Here is a 20,134-nt window from a genome sequence, read left to right as displayed (position 1 = left end):
AATAGGGGCACATGTTTTTAATGTTCCACTTCCAATGTACTAAAAGCCACATTGAAAACAAAGAGGAGTATAGAGATCCAAGATGGAGCGATGAAGACAGGATGTGTGAATGTAATGTACTCGGAGAATGAGGGTTGGAGACTAAGGGTATACGGAAGAAGAAGAAGAAATATGCATCTCCCAGAGGCCCCTTGTAAACAACCTTCCAGCTGTTTGTGATGCTTGGCAGATTATTAAAACACAATTTTTCTCATAAAGAACTACTGTATGTGCTACAACTTTACCAACAGCTGTTTTACATGTGAAATCTAAAAATATAACTTCACGTCCTGGCAAACCCCAGGAAAATCAATGGGGGTGGTGGATGAATAGGGGGAGGGGGGGGGGGTTCCATCACAGAGTAAAGTAAATTTAATTAAGAATATGACAATGAGTATATAAGCTGATCCCAGCTGTCTTTTCTCATGTAGGCTACACAAGTAAGAAGTAACCAGTATCTTGCTGGTTTCTATATGCAGCACAGTTACTTTTCATTGAGAACATGTGGTGACAAGTCTAGACCAGGCCACAATCAAAAGGAAAAAAATATGGCTCACAGATATTTAAAAGGTGAATACCCTTAATCATCAAATCAAAATTCCATGCAAGTACAGGCATTACAATATTCTCTACCAAACTTCATTCTATCATTTTTGGAGTCCTTGCCTGTGCACTTGTACCGTTTCACCGATTGCTCACGCAGAAATGATATTAACAAAAGTACTGGGACACCTGCCTATACAAGCACATGAACTTTAATGAATGAATGAATGACTTGTATAGCGCTACTCATGCGAACTGAATCGCCTCTGGGCGCTTTTTCCAGCCAGAGTCTGCTTGGCTGGTGCGGTCATTTTACCCCGTAGGATCGTGACACGCTTAATGGCATCCCAGTCTTAGTCCGTAGGGTTCAATATTGAATTGGTCCACCCTTTGCGGCTATAACAGCCTAAATTCTTCTGGGAAGGCTGTCCACTGGTGCACAGTCATGTTGGAAGCATGAAATTGTCCCAAATGGTATGCTGACGCCTTAAGAGTTCCCTTCGCTGGAACTAAGGGGGCCAAGCCCAACTCCTGAATAACAACCCCACACCATAATCCCCCCCTCCACCAAATTATTTGGATTAGTGCACGAAGCAAGGTCCATAAAGACATGGATGAGAAAGTTTGGGGTGGAGGAACTAGATTAGCCTGCACCTCAACCCGATCGAACACCTTTGGGATGAATTCAAGTGGAGACCAGGCCTTCTCATCCAACATCCAGGCTTGACATCTCACTTTTGAAAGAATGGTCAATCATTCCCATTGACACACTCCTAAACCTTGTGGACAGCCTTCCCAGAAGAGTTGAAGCTGTTAAAGCTGCAAAGGGTGGGCCAACACAATATTGAACCCTACGGACTAATACTGGGATGCCATTAAAGTACATGTGCGTGTGAAGGCAGGTGCCCCAACACTTTTGGTAATATGGTGTATGTGTGTCCTATAATAAAAAATAAAAGAAAAAATATATATATAAAAAATAAACATTTATAAAAAAAAATAAAAAAAGGGGGGGGGGGGTTGCCATCCAGGGCCCTGGGGACCTCTGGGCCCTTTAATAAAAATAAAAAATATATATAAACAAAAATAAAAAAAAAAACATTTATAAAAAAAAAAGAAATAAAGAAATATATAAAAAAAAGGGGGGGTTGCCATCTGGGGCCCTGGGGGCCTCCATGCCCCTGGGGACCCATAAAAAAAATTGTCCCTTATATATATTTATATATTTTTTCTATTTAAAAATAAATAAAAAAAAGGGGGGTTGCCATCTGGGGCCCTGAGGGGCCTCCGGGGACCTCCGGACCCCTAAAAAAAAGGGGGGGTTGCTTTGGGCCCCCAACAGTGACAGGGCCCTGGGCAGCTGCACCTGTTTGCCCTATGGTAAAGATGGCCGTGTGTGTGTGTGTAATATATATACAGTGAGGAAAATAAGTATTTGAACACCCTGCTATTTTGCAAGTTCTCCCACTTGGAAATCATGGAGGGGTCTGAAATTGTTATCGTAGGTGCATGTCCACTGTGAGAGACATAATCAAAAAAAATAATCCAGAAATCACAATGTATGATTTTTTTAACTATTTATTTGTATGATACAGCTGCAAATAAGTATTTGAACACCTGAGAAAATCAATGTTAATATTTGGTACAGTAGCCTTTGTTTGCAATTACAGAGGTCAAACGTTTCTTGTCGTTTTTCACCAGGTTTGCACACACTAGAGGAGGGATTTTGGCCCACTCCTCCACACAGATCTTCTCTAGATCAGTCAGGTTTCTGGGCTGTCGCTGAGAAACACGGAGTTTGCGCTCCCTCCAAAGATTCTCTATTGGGTTTAGGTCTGGAGACTGGCTAAGCCACGCCAGAACCTTGATATGCTTCTTACAGAGCCACTCCTTGGTTATCCTGGCTGTGTGCTTCGGGTCATTGTCATGTTGGAAGACCCAGCCTCGACCCATCTTCAAAGCTCTAACTGAGGGAAGGAGGTTGTTGCCCAAAATCTCGCAATACATGGCCCCGGTCATCCTCTCCTTAATACAGTGCAGTCGCCCTGTCCCATGTGCAGAAAAACACCCCCAAAGCATGATGCTACCACCCCCATGCTTCACAGTAGGGATGGTGTTCTTGGGATGGTACTCATCATTCTTCTTCCTCCAAACACGGTTAGTGGAATTATGACCAAAAAGTTCTATTTTGGTCTCATCTGACCACATGACATTCTCCCATGACTCCTCTGGATCATCCAAATGGTCATTGGCAAACTTAAGACGGGCCTTGACATGTGCTGGTTTAAGCAGGGGAACCTTCCGTGCCATGCATGATTTCAAACCATGACGTCTTAGTGTATTACCAACAGTAACCTTGGAAACGGTGGTCCCAGCTCTTTTCAGGTCATTGACCAGCTCCTCCCGTGTAGTCCTGGGCTGATTTCTCACCTTTCTTAGGATCATTGAGACCCCACGAGGTGAGATTTTGCATGGAGCCCCAGTCCGAGGGAGATTGACAGTCATGTTTATCTTCTTCCATTTTCTTTTTTTTGAATCAAAACGAGTTTTATTGAGTATAAAATAAAAGTGGGTGAACATACGGGGTATAAGTGCAACATGCACTACAAGTACAAGTAATGACCATTTGACACTCATGAAGACATGCATGGCAGACACACCTTGAAATAAGGGGGGGTAAGGAGTAGGCGGTAACGAGCAAGAGGAGATAGGGAGGGCACGGTAGAGGCAGCACCAAGCGTGAGAGTACATATTGTAAGTGGAGCAAAAGGGGATGGGTGGGGAGTAGGGCATGCACAGGGGGAGTGGGCAGCCAGAAGTCAGGGACGGCCTTAGTCTGTCGCATTACAGGTGGAGGATTCACCGAGCCACCTGTCCCATATCTTGTTATATTTTTTGGGGCAACCCCTGCGGGTGTACATCACTTTCTTGTAGGGGAGGGTAGCATTGACAGCCCTAATCCATTGCTGTAGGGTGGGTGGCGCCCCTCTCATCCACCTCCTGGCGACCTGCATTCTGGCAAGGAACAATGTTTCCTGCAAAAATATGTTGAGGTACTTTTCGCTTTCGGGGAGTGAGAGGAGCCCCAGTATGCACTGACGGGGGCAAAGTGACACAGGGGAGCCCATGCGATCATGGAGGAACCGGACCACCTGAGTCCAGAACCCCTGTATGGGTGGGCAGGCCCAGAGTAAATGAAAAAAGGATGCGTCAGGGTGGCCGCAGCTAGGGCAATTAGGTCTTCTTCCATTTTCTAATGATTGCTTCAACAGTGGACCTTTTTTCACCAAGCTGCTTGGCAATTTCCCCGTAGCCCTTTCCAGCCTTGTGGAGGTGTACAATTTTGTCTCTAGTGTCTTTGGACAGCTCTTTGGTCTTGGCCATGTTAGTAGTTCGATTCTTACTGATTGTATGGGGTGGACAGGTGTCTTTATGCAGCTAATGACCTCAAACAGGTGCATCTAATTTAGGATAATAAATGGAGTGGAGGTGGACATTTTAAAGGCAGACTAACAGGTCTTTGAGGGTCAGAATTCTAGCTGATAGACAGGTGTTCAAATACTTATTTGCAGCTGTATCATACAAATAAATAGTTAAAAAATCATAAATTGTGATTTCTGGATTTTTTTTTTTGATTATGTCTCTCACAGTGGACATGCACCTACGATGACAATTTCAGACCCCTCCATGATTTCCAAGTGGGAAAACTTGCAAAATAGCAGGGTGTTCAAATACTTATTTTCCTCACTGTATATGTATATGTATGTATATGTGTATATATATATATATATATATATATATATATATATATATATATATATATATATATATATATATATATATATATATATATATATATATTTTGTGTTGGTGGGACTCTGTCCTACGTGAAATATTGCTGGTTTACTCCAGATTTTGGAGAGAAAGATACATTAATTGCACAGCTGTGTGTTCAGCTATTTAGTTCTGACCTACTATGGCTCAGAGCCCCACCCCACAGACAGGAAGTCTGTTGCTGGGAGTGAGGTGGACTCCCATCTCTCTGAGAGGAGTCAGAGGCTGCAGCCAGAGCATGTATGTCTGCGGGAGGCAGATGTCATTGGTGATTGAGCAGCAAGGCGCTGATCAGGAGAAAGCTAGCAGAGAGCTTAAACTCTAGGAAACTCTGTTTGTTCTGAGAAGCAGACTTAAGGCCTAGGCTAAAGGCCTGAAACAGCCGGATGGCAAGAATGAAGTGTTGAGTATGCAAATTGTTTTTAAAAGGGTCATTTGTATTAACCTTTTTTTAAATGTACAGCATTTTGGTACATTGAAAGCTACAAACAAAATTATAAAAAATCTAAAAAGAATAATGCACCGATTTGCAAATTTCATAAGCCCAAAAACCGTTCACAATAGAAAATAGAAAACACACCAAATGTTGAAACTGAGAAAATTAACCATTTTAAGAAAAATAAATTGATGGCAGCAACACGTCTCAAAAAAGTTGGTACAAGGCAAAAAACAGCTGGCACACTAAGCTCCATGCACGCTGGGCTTACAAAAGGTGCATTGGATAGAAGAAAATCCTGGACTGCCGCACTCCTTAAAAAGAATTCTTTATTGTACAAATAAATCCAAAAAACACCAAAGCGATGCAGTCAAAATGAAGTGAACAACAGGAAAAAGGTGGCTGACATGTTTCACATCTTGTGATGCTTACTTGTAGCAGACCTATTTTGAACTTTCATTGGCTGACACTGCTAAAAATAATAATCACTATATGAAGTTTTTGAGTATCTGGACAAATTAAATGACTGGCGATATACTGGTTGTTTTTTCCAAAAGTTCAGATGGATCAAATATAGGGTGCACTCACACTGAGCACTGCTTCTGTGCTCAGTGATCTATGGAGAGTTCTGTGCTTTTTTTTTGTTCAGCCTAAAGGCTAACAGATACCACCAACCACATAAAAGTGGTGGATAGCAGGACCCGCTTTTTGGGACACTGTATTCTGACAGCGGCACCCACTGCTGTCAGAATACACTGATCAGCGGCTTCAGCTGATAATAGGACAATTTTCCAACCGATTCCTTTAACAAAAATTGATCAAATGGACTACTCCTGTGAAGCTGAGATGGCCACACACTAAATTTCAAATCAGTGCATGGTCAGCTTAAAGAAAAGTTCCAGTCCGTTCCGTTCCCACCACGCTGCACCCCTTCAGTGCCCATAATACCTCTTGCTTTACAATACTGCCCGAAGTGAGAGGTTCCACTTCCTCCCTGTAGATGCTCCTCATTGACAAACACCTCCCGTTCGCATAATTTTCAGTCAAGAAATAGCACGAGATTTTGGTGTTAGGCGACTCCCATGGACTCCTTGGATACAGGACGCTGATATCCCAGGTGTCCATGGGAAGCGCCTATTTATGTAATCGCCTAGGTGGTATTATCTGCTGATAATAAAGAATTAAAAGTTATTTAGAAAATAAAAAAGTTTACCATTTAACAGTGAAATGAGGATGGGCATTGGATTTATTGTAAGTGAAAACATTTTGTGGAACTCCGCTTTAACACCTACAAGAAGCAACTTTAGATTACACAAAACTCAATGATCATTATCCTCCAAGACCACCACACCACCAGTGCATTTTCAAAATGGCAGGTCTTTTTGACCTGCAGTCTTGACATCGGATCAGCACAGATAAAATGAACAGAGCCATAGACCGGTTATAAAGAAAATTCACTTTTTTATTATGAAATTGAATAAAATGTAACTCACATGTGTGGACTAAGTTCATAGAAGTTTCTGTTTCGATATTCCTCCACTTTGTCAGGGGTAAAAATTGGCAGAGATCTGTATGGGTTTACCGATATAACCACACTGCCTATGTAGGTCTGTAAGAAGAAAGAAAAATGTTGTATTGTTTTTATGACAGGTGGTACAAAGCATTTAGTAGAATCATTTCATTATGCTTAGCTGTAAGCAGTTAATAAAATTGGCTCAACGTAAAAAAAAAAGAAAAAAAAAGAAGCTACTCTCTAACCACTTCAGTACCGTGGGTGTTTTTCAGATTTGGTGTTTACAAGACTAAAACATTTTTTTTTGCTCGAAAATTACTTAAAACCCACAAACATTATATATATATTTTTCTAACACCCTAGAGAATAAAATGGCCATCGTTGCAATACTTTTTGTCACACCATATTTGCGCAGCGGTCCTACAAGCGCACTTTTTTTGGAAAAAAATCACTTTTTTGAATTAAAAAATAAGACAGCAATAAATTTGGCCCAATTTTTTTATATATTGTGAAAGATAATGTTACGCCGAGTAAAATGATACCCAACATGTCACGCTTACAAATTGCGCCCGCTCGTGGCATGGCGTCAAACTTTTACCCTTAAAAATCGATAGGCGATGTTTAAAAACTTCTATAGGTTGCATTTTTTGAGTTACAGAGAAGCTCTATGGCTAGAATTATTGCTCTCGCTCTAACGATCGCGGCGATACCTCACTTGTGTGGTTTGAACACCGTTTTCATATGCAGGCGCTACTCACGCATGCGTTCGCTTCTGCGCACGAGCTCGACGGGGCGCTTTAAAACTATTTTTTTTTTCTTATTTATTATTTTTATTTCCTATATTATTTTTTACACTGGAAAAAAATAAACGATCACTTTTATTCCTATTACAAGGAATGTAAACATCCCTTGTAATAGAAAAAAGCATGACAGGTCCTCTTAAATATGAGATCTGGGGTCAAAAAGACCTCAGATCTCATATTTAGACTAAAATGCAAAAAAAATTAAAAATTGAAACTGTCATTTTTTCAAATGACAAAAAAAAAAATGTTTCTTTAAGACACTGGGCGGGACTGACGTTTTGGCGTCACTTCCGCCCAGCAGAGCTATGGGGACGGGTGGGGGCGATTTTTCCCTCACTCGCATTCCCACACAGCAGCCGAGCGGACCCGATCACCTCCGCCGCTACCGACGGCTCTGGTAAGCGGCGGAGGGCACGGGAGAGCGGCGGGCCCTCTCCCGCCGCCGATAACTGCGATCTTGCAGCGGAGACCACCGTTATCTTTTACAGGACCACTGACACTAAAGATGGATACCTTGGTTGTGGCAGCAGCTGCTGCCGTTACCGAGATATCCATCTTTAAAGTGTGGACGCATATATGCGTACAGCGGTCTGGAAGTGGTTAAAGTAGACAAACTCTTTACCCAATAATAGCATCTTTGAAGTCAGTTTTTTCTAAAAATATGCCACATTAAAAACGTATAAAAAAAACTCAAAATTTAATTTTCCTTCTTTTTTTTGGCCATGTTACAGGTACATCATCTTTTTCTTCCCAATGTCCTGGGGTGGGCTTTAAATGATGATTGGCTACATCCAATATGCAACTGCAGTTGCTCCTGCCAAGAGTGATGCCTTTGCAGGACTGGACTCACATAAACACATAAAAGGAAGCATTGTATTTACTGTGAGGAACAGAAGAAAGTAGTCTTGAGATTTTTATATTTACAGTAGGTTTACACAGCTACAATCATTATGTCTGTATAAAAAAAGGATGCAAAAAATGTCCATGCACATCACAGAGCCGCTATGCAGCATTAGGCCCCATACACACGAGAGGATTTATCCGCAGATACGGTCCAGCGGACCGTATCCGCGGATAAATTGTCTCGAGGATTTCAGCAGATTTCTATGCGATGGCGTGTACACACCATCGCATTGAAATCCGCGCTGAAATCCTCTGCCGATGACGTGTCGCGCCGTCGCCGCTATTATGACGCGGCGACGGGCGCGACGCTGTCATATAAGGAATTCCACGCATGCGTCAAATCATTACGACGCGTGCGGGGAATCCCTTTGGACGGATGGATCCTGTGAGTCTGTACAGACGAGCGGATCCATCCGTGGGATCCGATTCCAGCAGATAGATATTCTGTGCATGTCGACAAATATTTATCTGCTGGAATTCGGAAATATCCGCGGATAAATATCCGCCGGAGTGTACACACCATAGAATCTATCCGCAGAAACCCATTCGATGGGATTTATCTGCGGATAGATTCTATCGTGTGTACGGGGCCTTAGAGTAATTCTGAGTACCCATTCACACAATGCAGTGGGATGCAATTTTGACTGCACTTCAACTACATAGACAGTCCAAAATCAAGGTAATCCTATTGGCATTGTTCACATAATTGCAGTTTAGTCGAAAAAGTAAAGCATGCTGCATTTTTCTGTGTTTTTTTTTTCCTCAGCCATCTTTAATGCATACAAAACAGCTTGTTAAGTTTATATGCAAGATGGCGGAAAATTCATTGGCTGAGTTAAGTTATTTCTAAGCTATCACTTCTAATCTCTGGCTTGTTACCAATGGATTTGCGGTATATCTTATCTTAAATATGCAGATTATTTTGGGCATCAGTTCACAAAAAATAGAATGCCACAGAATTAGAGAGCGTAGAGAAAAGGGCAGCTAAATGTAGAAGACTTATGGAAAATCTCATTTATGAGAAAAATGGAACTAAACTTACAGGGTATGGAAACTATCAATTAGCTTTCCTTATTTGATCTCTTCCAGTGTGTTAGAAATACCATTAAAAGAGTTGTGTTATATCTGTTTAAATAACATTAAAAGAGTTATGCTATATATGTTCAGTGAAGTGAAAGATCCCGACGGAAAACTTCTCAGCAGAAAACCTCCCTTGTGCTTTGCCTGTGCTGCATTTTTAGTTAGTTAGGGCCAGATTCAAAAAGAATTACGTTGCGCAGCGGCGGCGTAATGTATCCCATTTACGTTACACCGCCACAGGTTTCCAGCGTAAGTGCCTGATTCACAAAGCACTTACCTGTAAACTTGCGGCGGTGTAACGTAAATCCACTCGGCGCAAGCCCGCCTAATTCAAATGGGGCGGGCACCATTTAAATTAGGCGCGTTCCCGCGCCGAGCGTACTGCGCATGCTCCGTTCGTCAAATTACCCGACGTGCATTACGCTAAATGAAGTCGCAAGGACGTCATTGGTTTGACGTTAACGTAAATGGCGTCCAGCGCCATTCACGGACGACTTACGCAAACTACGTGAAATTTTTAATTTTGACGCGGGAACGACGGCCATACTTAACATTGCTTAGACCACCTAGGAGGCAGCCTTAACTTTACGACGCGCATCGATACGGAAACAATGTAAATTTAGATCGACGGGCATCGCGGATGTTCGTGAATCGCCGTAACTAGTCATTTGCATATTCTACGCCGACCGCAATGGCCTCGCCACCTAGCGGCCGGCCTAGAATTGCATCCTAAGATCCGACGGTGTAAGTCAATTACACCTGTCGGATCTTAGGGCTAGCTATGCGTAACTGATTCTATGAATCAGCCGCATAGTTATGACGGGCGGATCACAGAGATATGACGGCGTATCAGGAGATACGCCGTCGTATCTCTTTTGTGAATCTGGCCCTTAGTCTTTCCAGCTTTCGCAGAGGACTACAGAACACATCCCATCAAGGTTTTGGAGAAAAAGGAGGATGGAGGGTGTTTATAGTCCAGTGGAGAGATATCAAATCTCAAATATAATAAACAGGCAACACCTGTCCTATGGTTGTTTTGACTGAGAACTGTCACCCTAAGGTGGGAAGTGTATTACTTGTAGGAACAAGGAATACAAATCTAATGCAGCCTCCACATCTATGGACTTGTAAACTGCAATATATTTTTTTTGTTCTTGGGTTTAGATAGGCTTTCATTTATTCACCCTTAGAAGAAGCAATCAAGGAGAAATGCACCCACCACAAAACATGTGGGCATTCTCCTTACAAATTACCAACCCTCTGAAAGCAGAAAGTGTTATTTACAGTAATAGCAGTGAACATGTGGATTTTGTTTTCCACAGGAACTGGTTCTACCACTAAAAAAATATTAAAAGGGATTGAATTCAATCCTAAAAGGCACAATATATAAACTGCGTCTTAAAAAAAAAAATTAAAAAATTAACAACGCATAGTAAAATGTTTTACAAGTGCTTTTCGGGATCAAGGTTTTTTTTTATCCTGGACCATAAGATATAATGCTTCCTTGCCCTCCACTGTTAATAAACATGCGTTTTGTTTTTTTTGTAACCATGTAACTGCCATTGCAAATAAATTGGACAAACCTTGCCAGTTTCAACCTATTTTCTACAAATGGGCAGTATGAACATGAAGCGTAGTTCAGATAACAGTACAATGAGTAAAGTAAAGCCACAGATGTAAAAAAAAAAAAAAAGGAAAGTATGAATGGAATTAAATTTAACTAGCACAGTGTCTAAACAAAAAAATCAAATACAAAATAAAAATATATTATAAAATGTAAGCATGCATTAGATCATTACAAAGACACATGGCAAATAGTTACTAGTTAATGCCAGATGTCGGTTGGCTGGCAGCTTTCTTCCCACTAAATTACTTCCAGCTCGATTTATTTTTAAGCGGACAGGGGACACTCATAATGTAAGTATTTCTTAGGACAGGAAGAAAGGAGTAAAGTACCGGTATATAATATGCATAAAAACTACTGTAGAGAGTCACCCAAGTAGTAACCCAAGTCAACCTATCATCTTTTACTAGGGTAACTGCTCTAGGCTTATAAGATCTGATTGTTTGATATAGTCTATTGAATCTTGTACATCATTTTATTCCACATGGCCATGAATATAAGCCCATACACACAAGTCAGTCTATAAAGTCTTAGAAAATACCATTTGCCCCACCTAATGCAGCTAAAAGCCAAATTGGAGACCACTGGAAAAGGGACACATCTCCCAACCTTTGAGGAATGGGAAAATAAAGTCAGTATTATTATGGAGGCAGAACATTGATTCCACACACAAACGGATAGTTGGGATAGGTTTTATAGAACATGAGCCTCTTTGATATACACAACTAGAGCCCCACTCCCCAACCGGTAGATGCCAAAGGAACAGGAAGCATAGAATTTCATAAATCAAATCCCAACACGTATCTGTCAACAATTTCATTCTTCCTGGTTTATGAAATTTTACAGTACACCAAGTTCATGGCTTGGTACCCAACTTCTCTTTCTACCCTTTTAGGTGTAGAAGTCACTGTAGCGAGAGAAAAGTTTCACCTTAGTTTCGGTTCACACTACAGCGACTTTGCAAGGCTACTGAGGAGCCTCCAGGACAGGCAACTTTGCCAGTGGCCAATCAAACAATAATCAGCTCTGTGGGAGGGAGGGGTTTGCCTGAGAAACCATTTTCTCTTCCTGTAAAGTTAAGACACTGATCCGACTTTGGAGGCGACTTCCATTGAAATCTATGGGTACAAGTCGCCTAGAAATCACCTTAAAGTAGTAGAGGAACCTTTTCTGAAGTCGGAGCGACTTCAGTAGTGTGCATTGAGACAGCTCTCATTCACTTTAATGTCATTTCTCATGTTGCGCGACTTGGGGCGACACAAGTCAGATCCCAAGTCGCGGTAGTGTGAACGGGCAGGTTAAAGAACAACACAGCTTACAAGGGTAGACGGTTGATGTTTGTAGGCAGTCTACAATTCGATCATGCCTCTTTTGGTCATATTTACTCTCCATTACACCCTCACCCCCATTTTCCATTTACCCTATCCCTTCCCTCTATCCTCTTTTCCTCCCCCCTCCCTGTTTCTATCATTCTCATTATCTTGTTGCTAAAGTTAAAGCACTGTTTGAATGTACCGTCATTTATAGTCAAGCTAACTTTAATGGACCTTATTGCAACATTGAACATGAAAAAAAAAAAAGAGTCTATGCATGGTTATTGAACGTTGCTGTGTAACAATACAAAGTACATATTTATCTTGCTAGCAAATTAACTGACTTTTGCATGTTCACAACAGAGTTGTTTTGCAAATGAGCTAACACAGCTAAGCTGCTTCCCGTTTTACAGCAAATAGACCTGTCTATATTTAAACATCTGCAGAATAACCATTGGTTGAATATAAAAAATTAACAAAAAGGGGCCTGCAAGAGGGCACTGACATGGGTATTAAACCACTGACAAAATAAGATTTTCCACTTTCTCCTATTATGCAGTGCAAAACAGCCAAGGCCTGGCCCAAAAAATGTTACATGGAGGAAGCAAAACGTCCTTGTGTAGGTTCTGATTCAAACAAATAGAACTCTGTGGGCTTTCTACACTAAAGCCTCACACACGATTGGATTTTCTGCAGACAAAGCCTCGGACCTTTGTCCGAGGGGTGTTGGCCATGAACTTGTCTTGCATACAAAAGGCACACAATTGTCGGCCAACAAACACGAACGTAGTTACGTACTACGTGATTTTTCAGCTCCTTAGCGCCACACTTTGGGCACCTTTTGCTAATGTCGTTGTGACGGTATTACAATGATATCCCCGTCAAAGATTCCCTTCTTCCATAAGAACATCACCCAATATTCCATGAGGAGGAATATTCCTGAGATCGCCCATTAAGCCACACATGAGTCAAAGCTCACTGCTGGAACAAGACACTTTAATGGTTTTCTTCTCAGCTTTTTATACAGTCCAAGACATTAAAGCAACAATGAGATCTCCACCCCCCCTAATCACACACTAAGGCTAATTACTAAAACATTCTAGACAGGTCGGCACCGACCGATAATTATCATGTCTAATCAATGCACATTCCTTAAACAGCATAACAACAAACCACCTTCACACACTTGAGTTTCCTAGGCAGACGTTTCATCCCTGCATGCAGCTTGACACCTATTAACACCTCTGAGCATCAATAGGTTTTAGACAGTGTTATCACACAATTAAAGGCCTTTCAAAAGCTAGCCTTATTTAACATATGAACAGTCTGTTACACAGAGATGAGTCAAACATGAAAACACCTGTTACCTCTAACCCACAGCATTAAATTAGCAGGGAGAATTAAACTGAAGCATATATAGGCAATTGCATCACAGTCGTGTTTGGTGAACATTGATTCCGAGCATGCATGTTTGTACTTTTGTCCGACGGACACGCTCGGAAAATCCGACAACAGGCCATTGTCCACGGAAAATTTTAAAGCCTGCCATACAATATTTGTTTGTGGAAAATCCAACAACAATTGTCCGATGGGGCGTACAAGTGGTCGTATTTTTAGCCAACAGCCTGTCATCACACAATTACAGTCGGAAAATTCAATCGCAGGTATGAGGATTAAGAAATAATGACCAAAACTGATGTAAGTGGAGAGTGGAGACTAATGCCGCATACACACGGTCGTTTTTCGGCATGAAAAAAAAAAAGACATTTTTTAAAACGTCATTTAAAATGATCGTGTGTAGGCTTCACATTGTTTTTCGGCTTCTGAAAAACGACAAAAAAAAAATTCGAACATGCTGCATTTTTTAATATCGTTTTTCAAAATTTCTTTTTACGTGTTGTACAAAATGATCGTGTGTGGGCAAAAACAACATTTTAAACCCGCGCATGCCCAGAAGCGAGTTATGAGACGGGAGCGCTCGTTCTGGTAAAACTACCATTCATAATGGAGTAAGCACATTCATCACGCTGTAACAGACAAAAAAGCACAAATCGTCTTTTACTAACAAGGAATCAGCTAAAAGCAGCCCCAAGGCGAATAGAACTTCCCCTTTAGAGTGCCGTCGTACGTGGTGTACGTCACCGCTCTTTGTTCATCATTTTTCAAAAATGATGGTGTGTGGGCAACGTCGTTTTTTTTTTTTTTCTTCTTTTTTTTTTTTTTTTTACTACCACCTCAGCTTTTTACCAAATTCTAGAGACACGCTCATGATTTGATGCTTCTTACGTCTCTATTTGAGGTTTGCATCATGTGTGGTATATATTCTGTATGCTATCATTCTCTTTTTAAGTATGTCTTAAATATATATATTTGTGTACATGGCAATATAGATGCCGACCACCTGTAGGGGCATCCGGGTGACGACCCGGCTGTTTTTCCCCCCGCGCCCTGTATTGGCGGTCGAAAACTGGATTGTTCTCAAACAAGAAAGACACATATATATATATTTTATTTTTTTTTAAATTTTGCACCCACCCTCCCTCCCCTCGTGGCTCCCAGGAATCTCCCGTTTGTCCCTAGTAAACAAAACAAGAAAAAGAAGTGGAAAAAAAGAAGAAGACTTAGAAGAAGACTCAGCCTCAGCTGTTCGGCTTATGATAACTAGGAAAATGGAAAAGAAGAGGTACAGCAGAAATAGGAGGGAGCCGGAGAGGAAAAAAGATATATGTGTCTCGCTTTAGAGTAACAAAGGGAGGGATGAAAATTTTTGCAATAGCCTTGCATATATCTAGAATCAATCAGACCCTAACTCTCTCTGCATAGCTCCATGTTTTTTTATATTCCTTCCATTTACCCCATTTCTCCCTATGTTCGCTGTTCTTCTCCAAATAACTATCTTTTAGTTCCTCTAATCTATACGTTTCCTCCACTGCGTCTATCCAGCTCCAAATATATGGGCTTTCCGTCTCCTGCCACTTCTTAGGTATAAGTCTCTTGGCTGCATTTAAAAGGTGGGGGGATTAGGGACTGCTTGTATTTTTTTACGCCCTCTTGGCTGCCATGAAAGAGGACGACCCATGGGTCTTTCTTGATCTCCTCTCCCGTGATAATCTTTATTTGTCTCAGTATTATGTCCCAATACGTTTGGATCTTGGGGCATAGCCACCATAAATGGGCCATCGTACCTCTTTCTTGGCAGCCCCTCCAGCAGTCTGCGGACTGACCTGCTTTAAATTTGTTTGCTTTGTCCTGGGTGATATACCATCCTGAAAGGCACTTATAATTTGCTTCGGCTGTACGTATATCTATTGCCGATGAGTGGGTTAATTGCGTGATCCTCTGAACAGTGTTAGTCCCTCTCGTGATCCCTAACTCTCTTTCCCATTTGTCTATAAAAGGTGATTCATCTCGTGTTCCTAACTTAACCAATAACCCGTACAATTTAGTGATTGTGCCCTTAGAATTCTTAGATTTACAAATTTTCTCGAGTGAAGTTAGCTCCGCCTCCGTCCGTAATGGGCGGGGGAGGTGCCGCACGAAGTGAGTCAACTGGTAGTAATGCCACCTATCCAGATTCCAGTAGTCCGTTTTGGCTTTCAAATCTTCATAGGTCATTATCTCACCGTTTTTAATAATATCCCCCAAGTGCACTGTGTCTCTCCTTATCCAGTTCCCTCCTATTTTTTTTTCCCCAGGTGGGAAATAGGGGTTTTCTTTTAGATTCATTAAAGGGGAATTAAATTTCCCTTCTAATTGTGCCTGTGTCCTGTCCCACATTCTTAAAGTGTCCCGTGTTATGTCTTGTATTTTGTGATCTAGTGCTCTGTGTTGTGCAGGGATCCAAATAATGTTATTCAAATATTTATTTGTTAACGCTTTCTCAATTTGCACCCACCTTTTATCTGTCCTATCCCGAGCCCACTCTACCGCACGCGATAAGACCGCCGCCTTATAATAACTTTTAATGTCCGGGGCTGCCAGACCGCCAAGTGGCTTGACCTGTTTTATTATGGAGAGGGATATTCTATGCTTTTTGTTTTTCCAGACGTAATTTAATAACAAAGTGTTAAGGATTCTCAGAAATTGCTGGGGGAGAGCGATTGGGACTAATAAGAATTTGTAGAGAATTTTAGGAACTACCACCATCTTCAACATATTTATGCGTCCAATCCATGATATGGGTTTATTGATCGTTCTTTTTAATTCATTCTTGATCTCATTTAATAAGGGAATATAGTTTATTTTATACATCTTCTGTATTGTATTGGCGAGTTTTATTCCTAGGTACTTAAGTTCTTTAGTCCATGGGAACGCGCATACATCCTTAACTAAATGTACCTCCCTTTTATTTAAATTAATGTTCAGGATTTCAGATTTGGTTACGTTAATTTTAAAGTTGGAGATAGCGCCATATTGTTGCAAGACTCTAGAAAGCTTGGGGATAGATTTGACTGGGTTAGTTACATAAAATAATATGTCATCGGCAAAGGCCGATAGTTTGTGTTCCTCCCCTTCTACTCTCACTCCCTTGATGTCCGGGTCATTATGAATAGTGGCCAGCAGCGGCTCTAGGGAAAAAATAAAGAGGAGGGGAGACAATGGACACCCCTGTCTCGTCCCGTTTTTCATCTCGAAGGGTTCCGATAGTATGCCATTAATTTTTATTTGCGCGGTAGGGTGGTGATATAATGTTTTGATCCAGCGGGACATCCTGCTTCCTATTCCCATGACAGTGAGAGTTTCCATCATGAGCCCCCAGTCTACCCTGTCAAATGCTTTTTCAGCATCCACTGACAGGAATAGACCTGGGGGCTCGTTCTGCCTTATGGTCTGGAGCAGAAGAATTGCCCTTAGGCTGTTATCTTTGCCCTCTCTGTTGGGCACAAAGCCTACCTGGTCGGGGTGCACCAATAAGTGCATGATCCCTTTCAGGCGGCAAAATTTTTGCAAAAAGTTTAATGTCTGTGTTTAACAGAGAAATAGGTAAGTATCCCGAACATAGAGAGCTATCCTTGCCTTCCTTCAAGATTATTGCCACCACAGCCGCTATAGCTCCGCTGCTAGTTTCAAATTCCGACCCCAATCCATTAAAATAATTGCAGAGTCTCGGTATCAGGATGTTACTAAATCTCTTATAATAAAAGGTGGAAAACCCGTCCGGCCCCGGGCTCTTTCCCCCAGTGGTGGAATTTATGGCCCTTTTTATTTCTTCCTCGGTTATGGGGCGGTCGATGGTCAAGCTTTCCATCTCCTCCAATCTAGGAAGTCCTGCATTATCAAGAAACTCTCGAGTCTCCTCCTCCCTTTCCCCTACCTGCCGACCTGGGTGTTTTATTGTGTATAGGTCCTCACAATATTTTTTGAATGTATCCGCGATTTCGCAGGTTGCGTAAACCAATTTCCCGTCTTTACCTTTAATTTTCTCAATAATTGGATTTTCTGCAGACAAAGCCTCGGACCTTTGTCTGATGGGTGTTGGCCATGAACTTGTCTTGCATACAAAAGGCACACAATTGTCGGCCAACAAACACGAACGTAGTTACGTACTACGTGATTTTTCAGCTCCTTAGCGCCACACTTTGGGCACCTTTTGCTAATGTCGTTGTGACGGTATTACAATGATATCCCCGTCAAAGATTCCCTTCTTCCATAAGAACATCACCCAATATTCCATGAGGAGGAATATTCCTGAGATCGCCCATTAAGCCACACATGAGTCAAAGCTCACTGCTGGAACAAGACACTTTAATGGTTTTCTTCTCAGCTTTTTATACAGTCCAAGACATTAAAGCAACAATGAGATCTCCACCCCCCCTAATCACACACTAAGGCTAATTACTAAAACATTCTAGACAGGTCGGCACCGACCGATAATTATCATGTCTAATCACTGCACATTCCTTAAACAGCATAACAACAAACCACCTTCACACACTTGAGTTTCCTAGGCAGACGTTTCATCCCTGCACGCAGCTTGACACCTATTAACACCTCTGAGCATCAATAGGTTTTAGACAGTGTTATCACACAATTAAAGGCCTTTCAAAAGCTAGCCTTATTTAACATATGAACAGTCTGTTACACAGAGATGAGTCAAACATGAAAACACCTGTTACCTCTAACCCACAGCATTAAATTAGCAGGGAGAATTAAACTGAAGCATATATAGGCAATTGCATCACAGTCATAGTTTGGTGAGCATTGATTCCGAGCATGCATGTTTGTACTTTTGTCCGACGGACTCGCTCGGAAAATCCAACAACAGGCCATTGTCCACGGAAAATTTTAAAGCCTGCCATACAATATTTGTTTGTGGAAAATCCAACAACAATTGTCCGATGGGGCGTACAAGTGGTCGTATTTTTAGCCAACAGCCTGTCATCACACAATTACAGTTGGAAAATCCAATCGCAGGTATGAGGCTTAAGAAATAATGACCAAAACTGATGTAAGTGGAGAGTGGAGACTAATGCCGCATACACACGGTCGTTTTTCGGCATGAAAAAAAAAAGACATTTTTTAAAACGTCATTTAAAATGATCGTGTGTAGGCTTCACATTGTTTTTCGGCTTCTGAAAAACGACAAAAAAAAAATTCGAACATGCTGCATTTTTTAATATCGTTTTTCAAAATTTCTTTTTACGTGTTGTACAAAATGATCGTGTGTGGGCAAAAACAACATTTTAAACCCGCGCATGCCCAGAAGCGAGTTATGAGACGGGAGCGCTCGTTCTGGTAAAACTACCATTCATAATGGAGTAAGCACATTCATCACGCTGTAACAGACAAAAAAGCACAAATCGTCTTTTACTAACAAGGAATCAGCTAAAAGCAGCCCCAAGGCGAATAGAACTTCCCCTTTAGAGTGCTGTCGTACGTGGTGTATGTCACCGCTCTTTGTTCATCAATTTTCAAAAATGATGGTGTGTGGGCAACGTAGTTTTTAATGATTAAATTCGTAAAAACTTTGTTTTTTGGACATGCTGAAAAATGATTTTTTTTTGCCGAAAAACGACCGTGTGTACGCAGCATAAGTATTATTGGCAGAAGACAGGGATGTGAAGAGATTCTGTTAATTTGCCCTGACTGGCTGGTTCACTTTAATAAACCTAACTAAAGTGCAGCACTCCTAAAACAAAACTGATAAGTTCAAAGTGTGTGTCTATAAATCGAATGTTCGATGTAAACAAAAAAAAAAAATTCCAATGTGAATTAAAGAGGACATAATCTTTATAAGGTGTAAAAAATCTCCTCCCCCCAAAAAAAACAACCCCACTGTGCTTCCACACCAGAGCAAAATTTAAAGGTTTACCGGAACGGTATGACCCTCACAATGAAATTATAGCAAATGAAAATTAATTAGCTCAGATCCTGGACATTTGAGGTCACCACCTCAATCCACCATATATAAAACGACAGCCACTCAGGAAAATGTGCATGAAAATTTGGACATGCTCCACACAGTATAAAAATCAGAGGTAACCAATATCATACAAGTCAAAATCCACAAGAGAAGACGCAGATGGCTTCTGAATTTCGTGATGACGTCATGAGCAGGGGCTCTGCCTTACATGTTTGGTCGAAAAGGACACTCATTTTATACTATGTGGAGAGTTCATTTTTCATACTCCTTTTCCTAAATGGCTGTATATATAAATGGCGGATTGAAGTGATGACATCAAATATCTAGGATTTGAGCTAATCACTTTCAAGCGCTACATGACTTTTCATTGTAAGCGTCATAACGTTCTGGTAAGCATTGGGGTTTTTCTACTTGAAGGGTTTTTTTTTTATTTATTTTTTACACCATATGAAGATATTTCCATCTTGTTGTTTGCATGGACATTCTATCATAAACACACACTTTGGACTGTTCTCAGTTTTATTTTTGTATAATGAACGCTGCACTTTAGTTTGGATTTATTTGATATTGGTGTGCTGGCTGCTATTTTAGGGATTTTACCCTCTTGGCACAGTTTGAGTTTTAACCATTTCCCTTTAATAATATGATCCTTATTAGGTTGGCTATAGATAGGCAGATGTCTG

At 41.2% G+C, this 20,134-nt stretch overlaps 1 protein-coding gene across 4 annotated transcripts in view; it reads right to left on the bottom strand.

Annotated features, from left to right (window-relative positions):
* MYO1B (myosin IB) overlaps positions 1–20,134 on the bottom strand; it is a 296,930-nt gene that overhangs the window by 206,889 nt on the left and 69,907 nt on the right. For all 4 annotated transcript variants that reach the window (XM_040357071.1, XM_040357073.1, XM_040357074.1 and 1 more), the window contains exon 3: positions 6,346–6,461. In XM_040357071.1, the coding sequence (XP_040213005.1) occupies positions 6,346–6,461 (116 nt within the window). The remainder of the gene's footprint in view (positions 1–6,345; positions 6,462–20,134) is intronic.

Source organism: Rana temporaria, chromosome 6, assembly GCF_905171775.1.
Source record: "Rana temporaria chromosome 6, aRanTem1.1, whole genome shotgun sequence".
NCBI classification, from domain to species: domain Eukaryota; kingdom Metazoa; phylum Chordata; class Amphibia; order Anura; family Ranidae; genus Rana; species Rana temporaria.
This window is presented reverse-complemented; position numbering and strand designations above follow the sequence as displayed.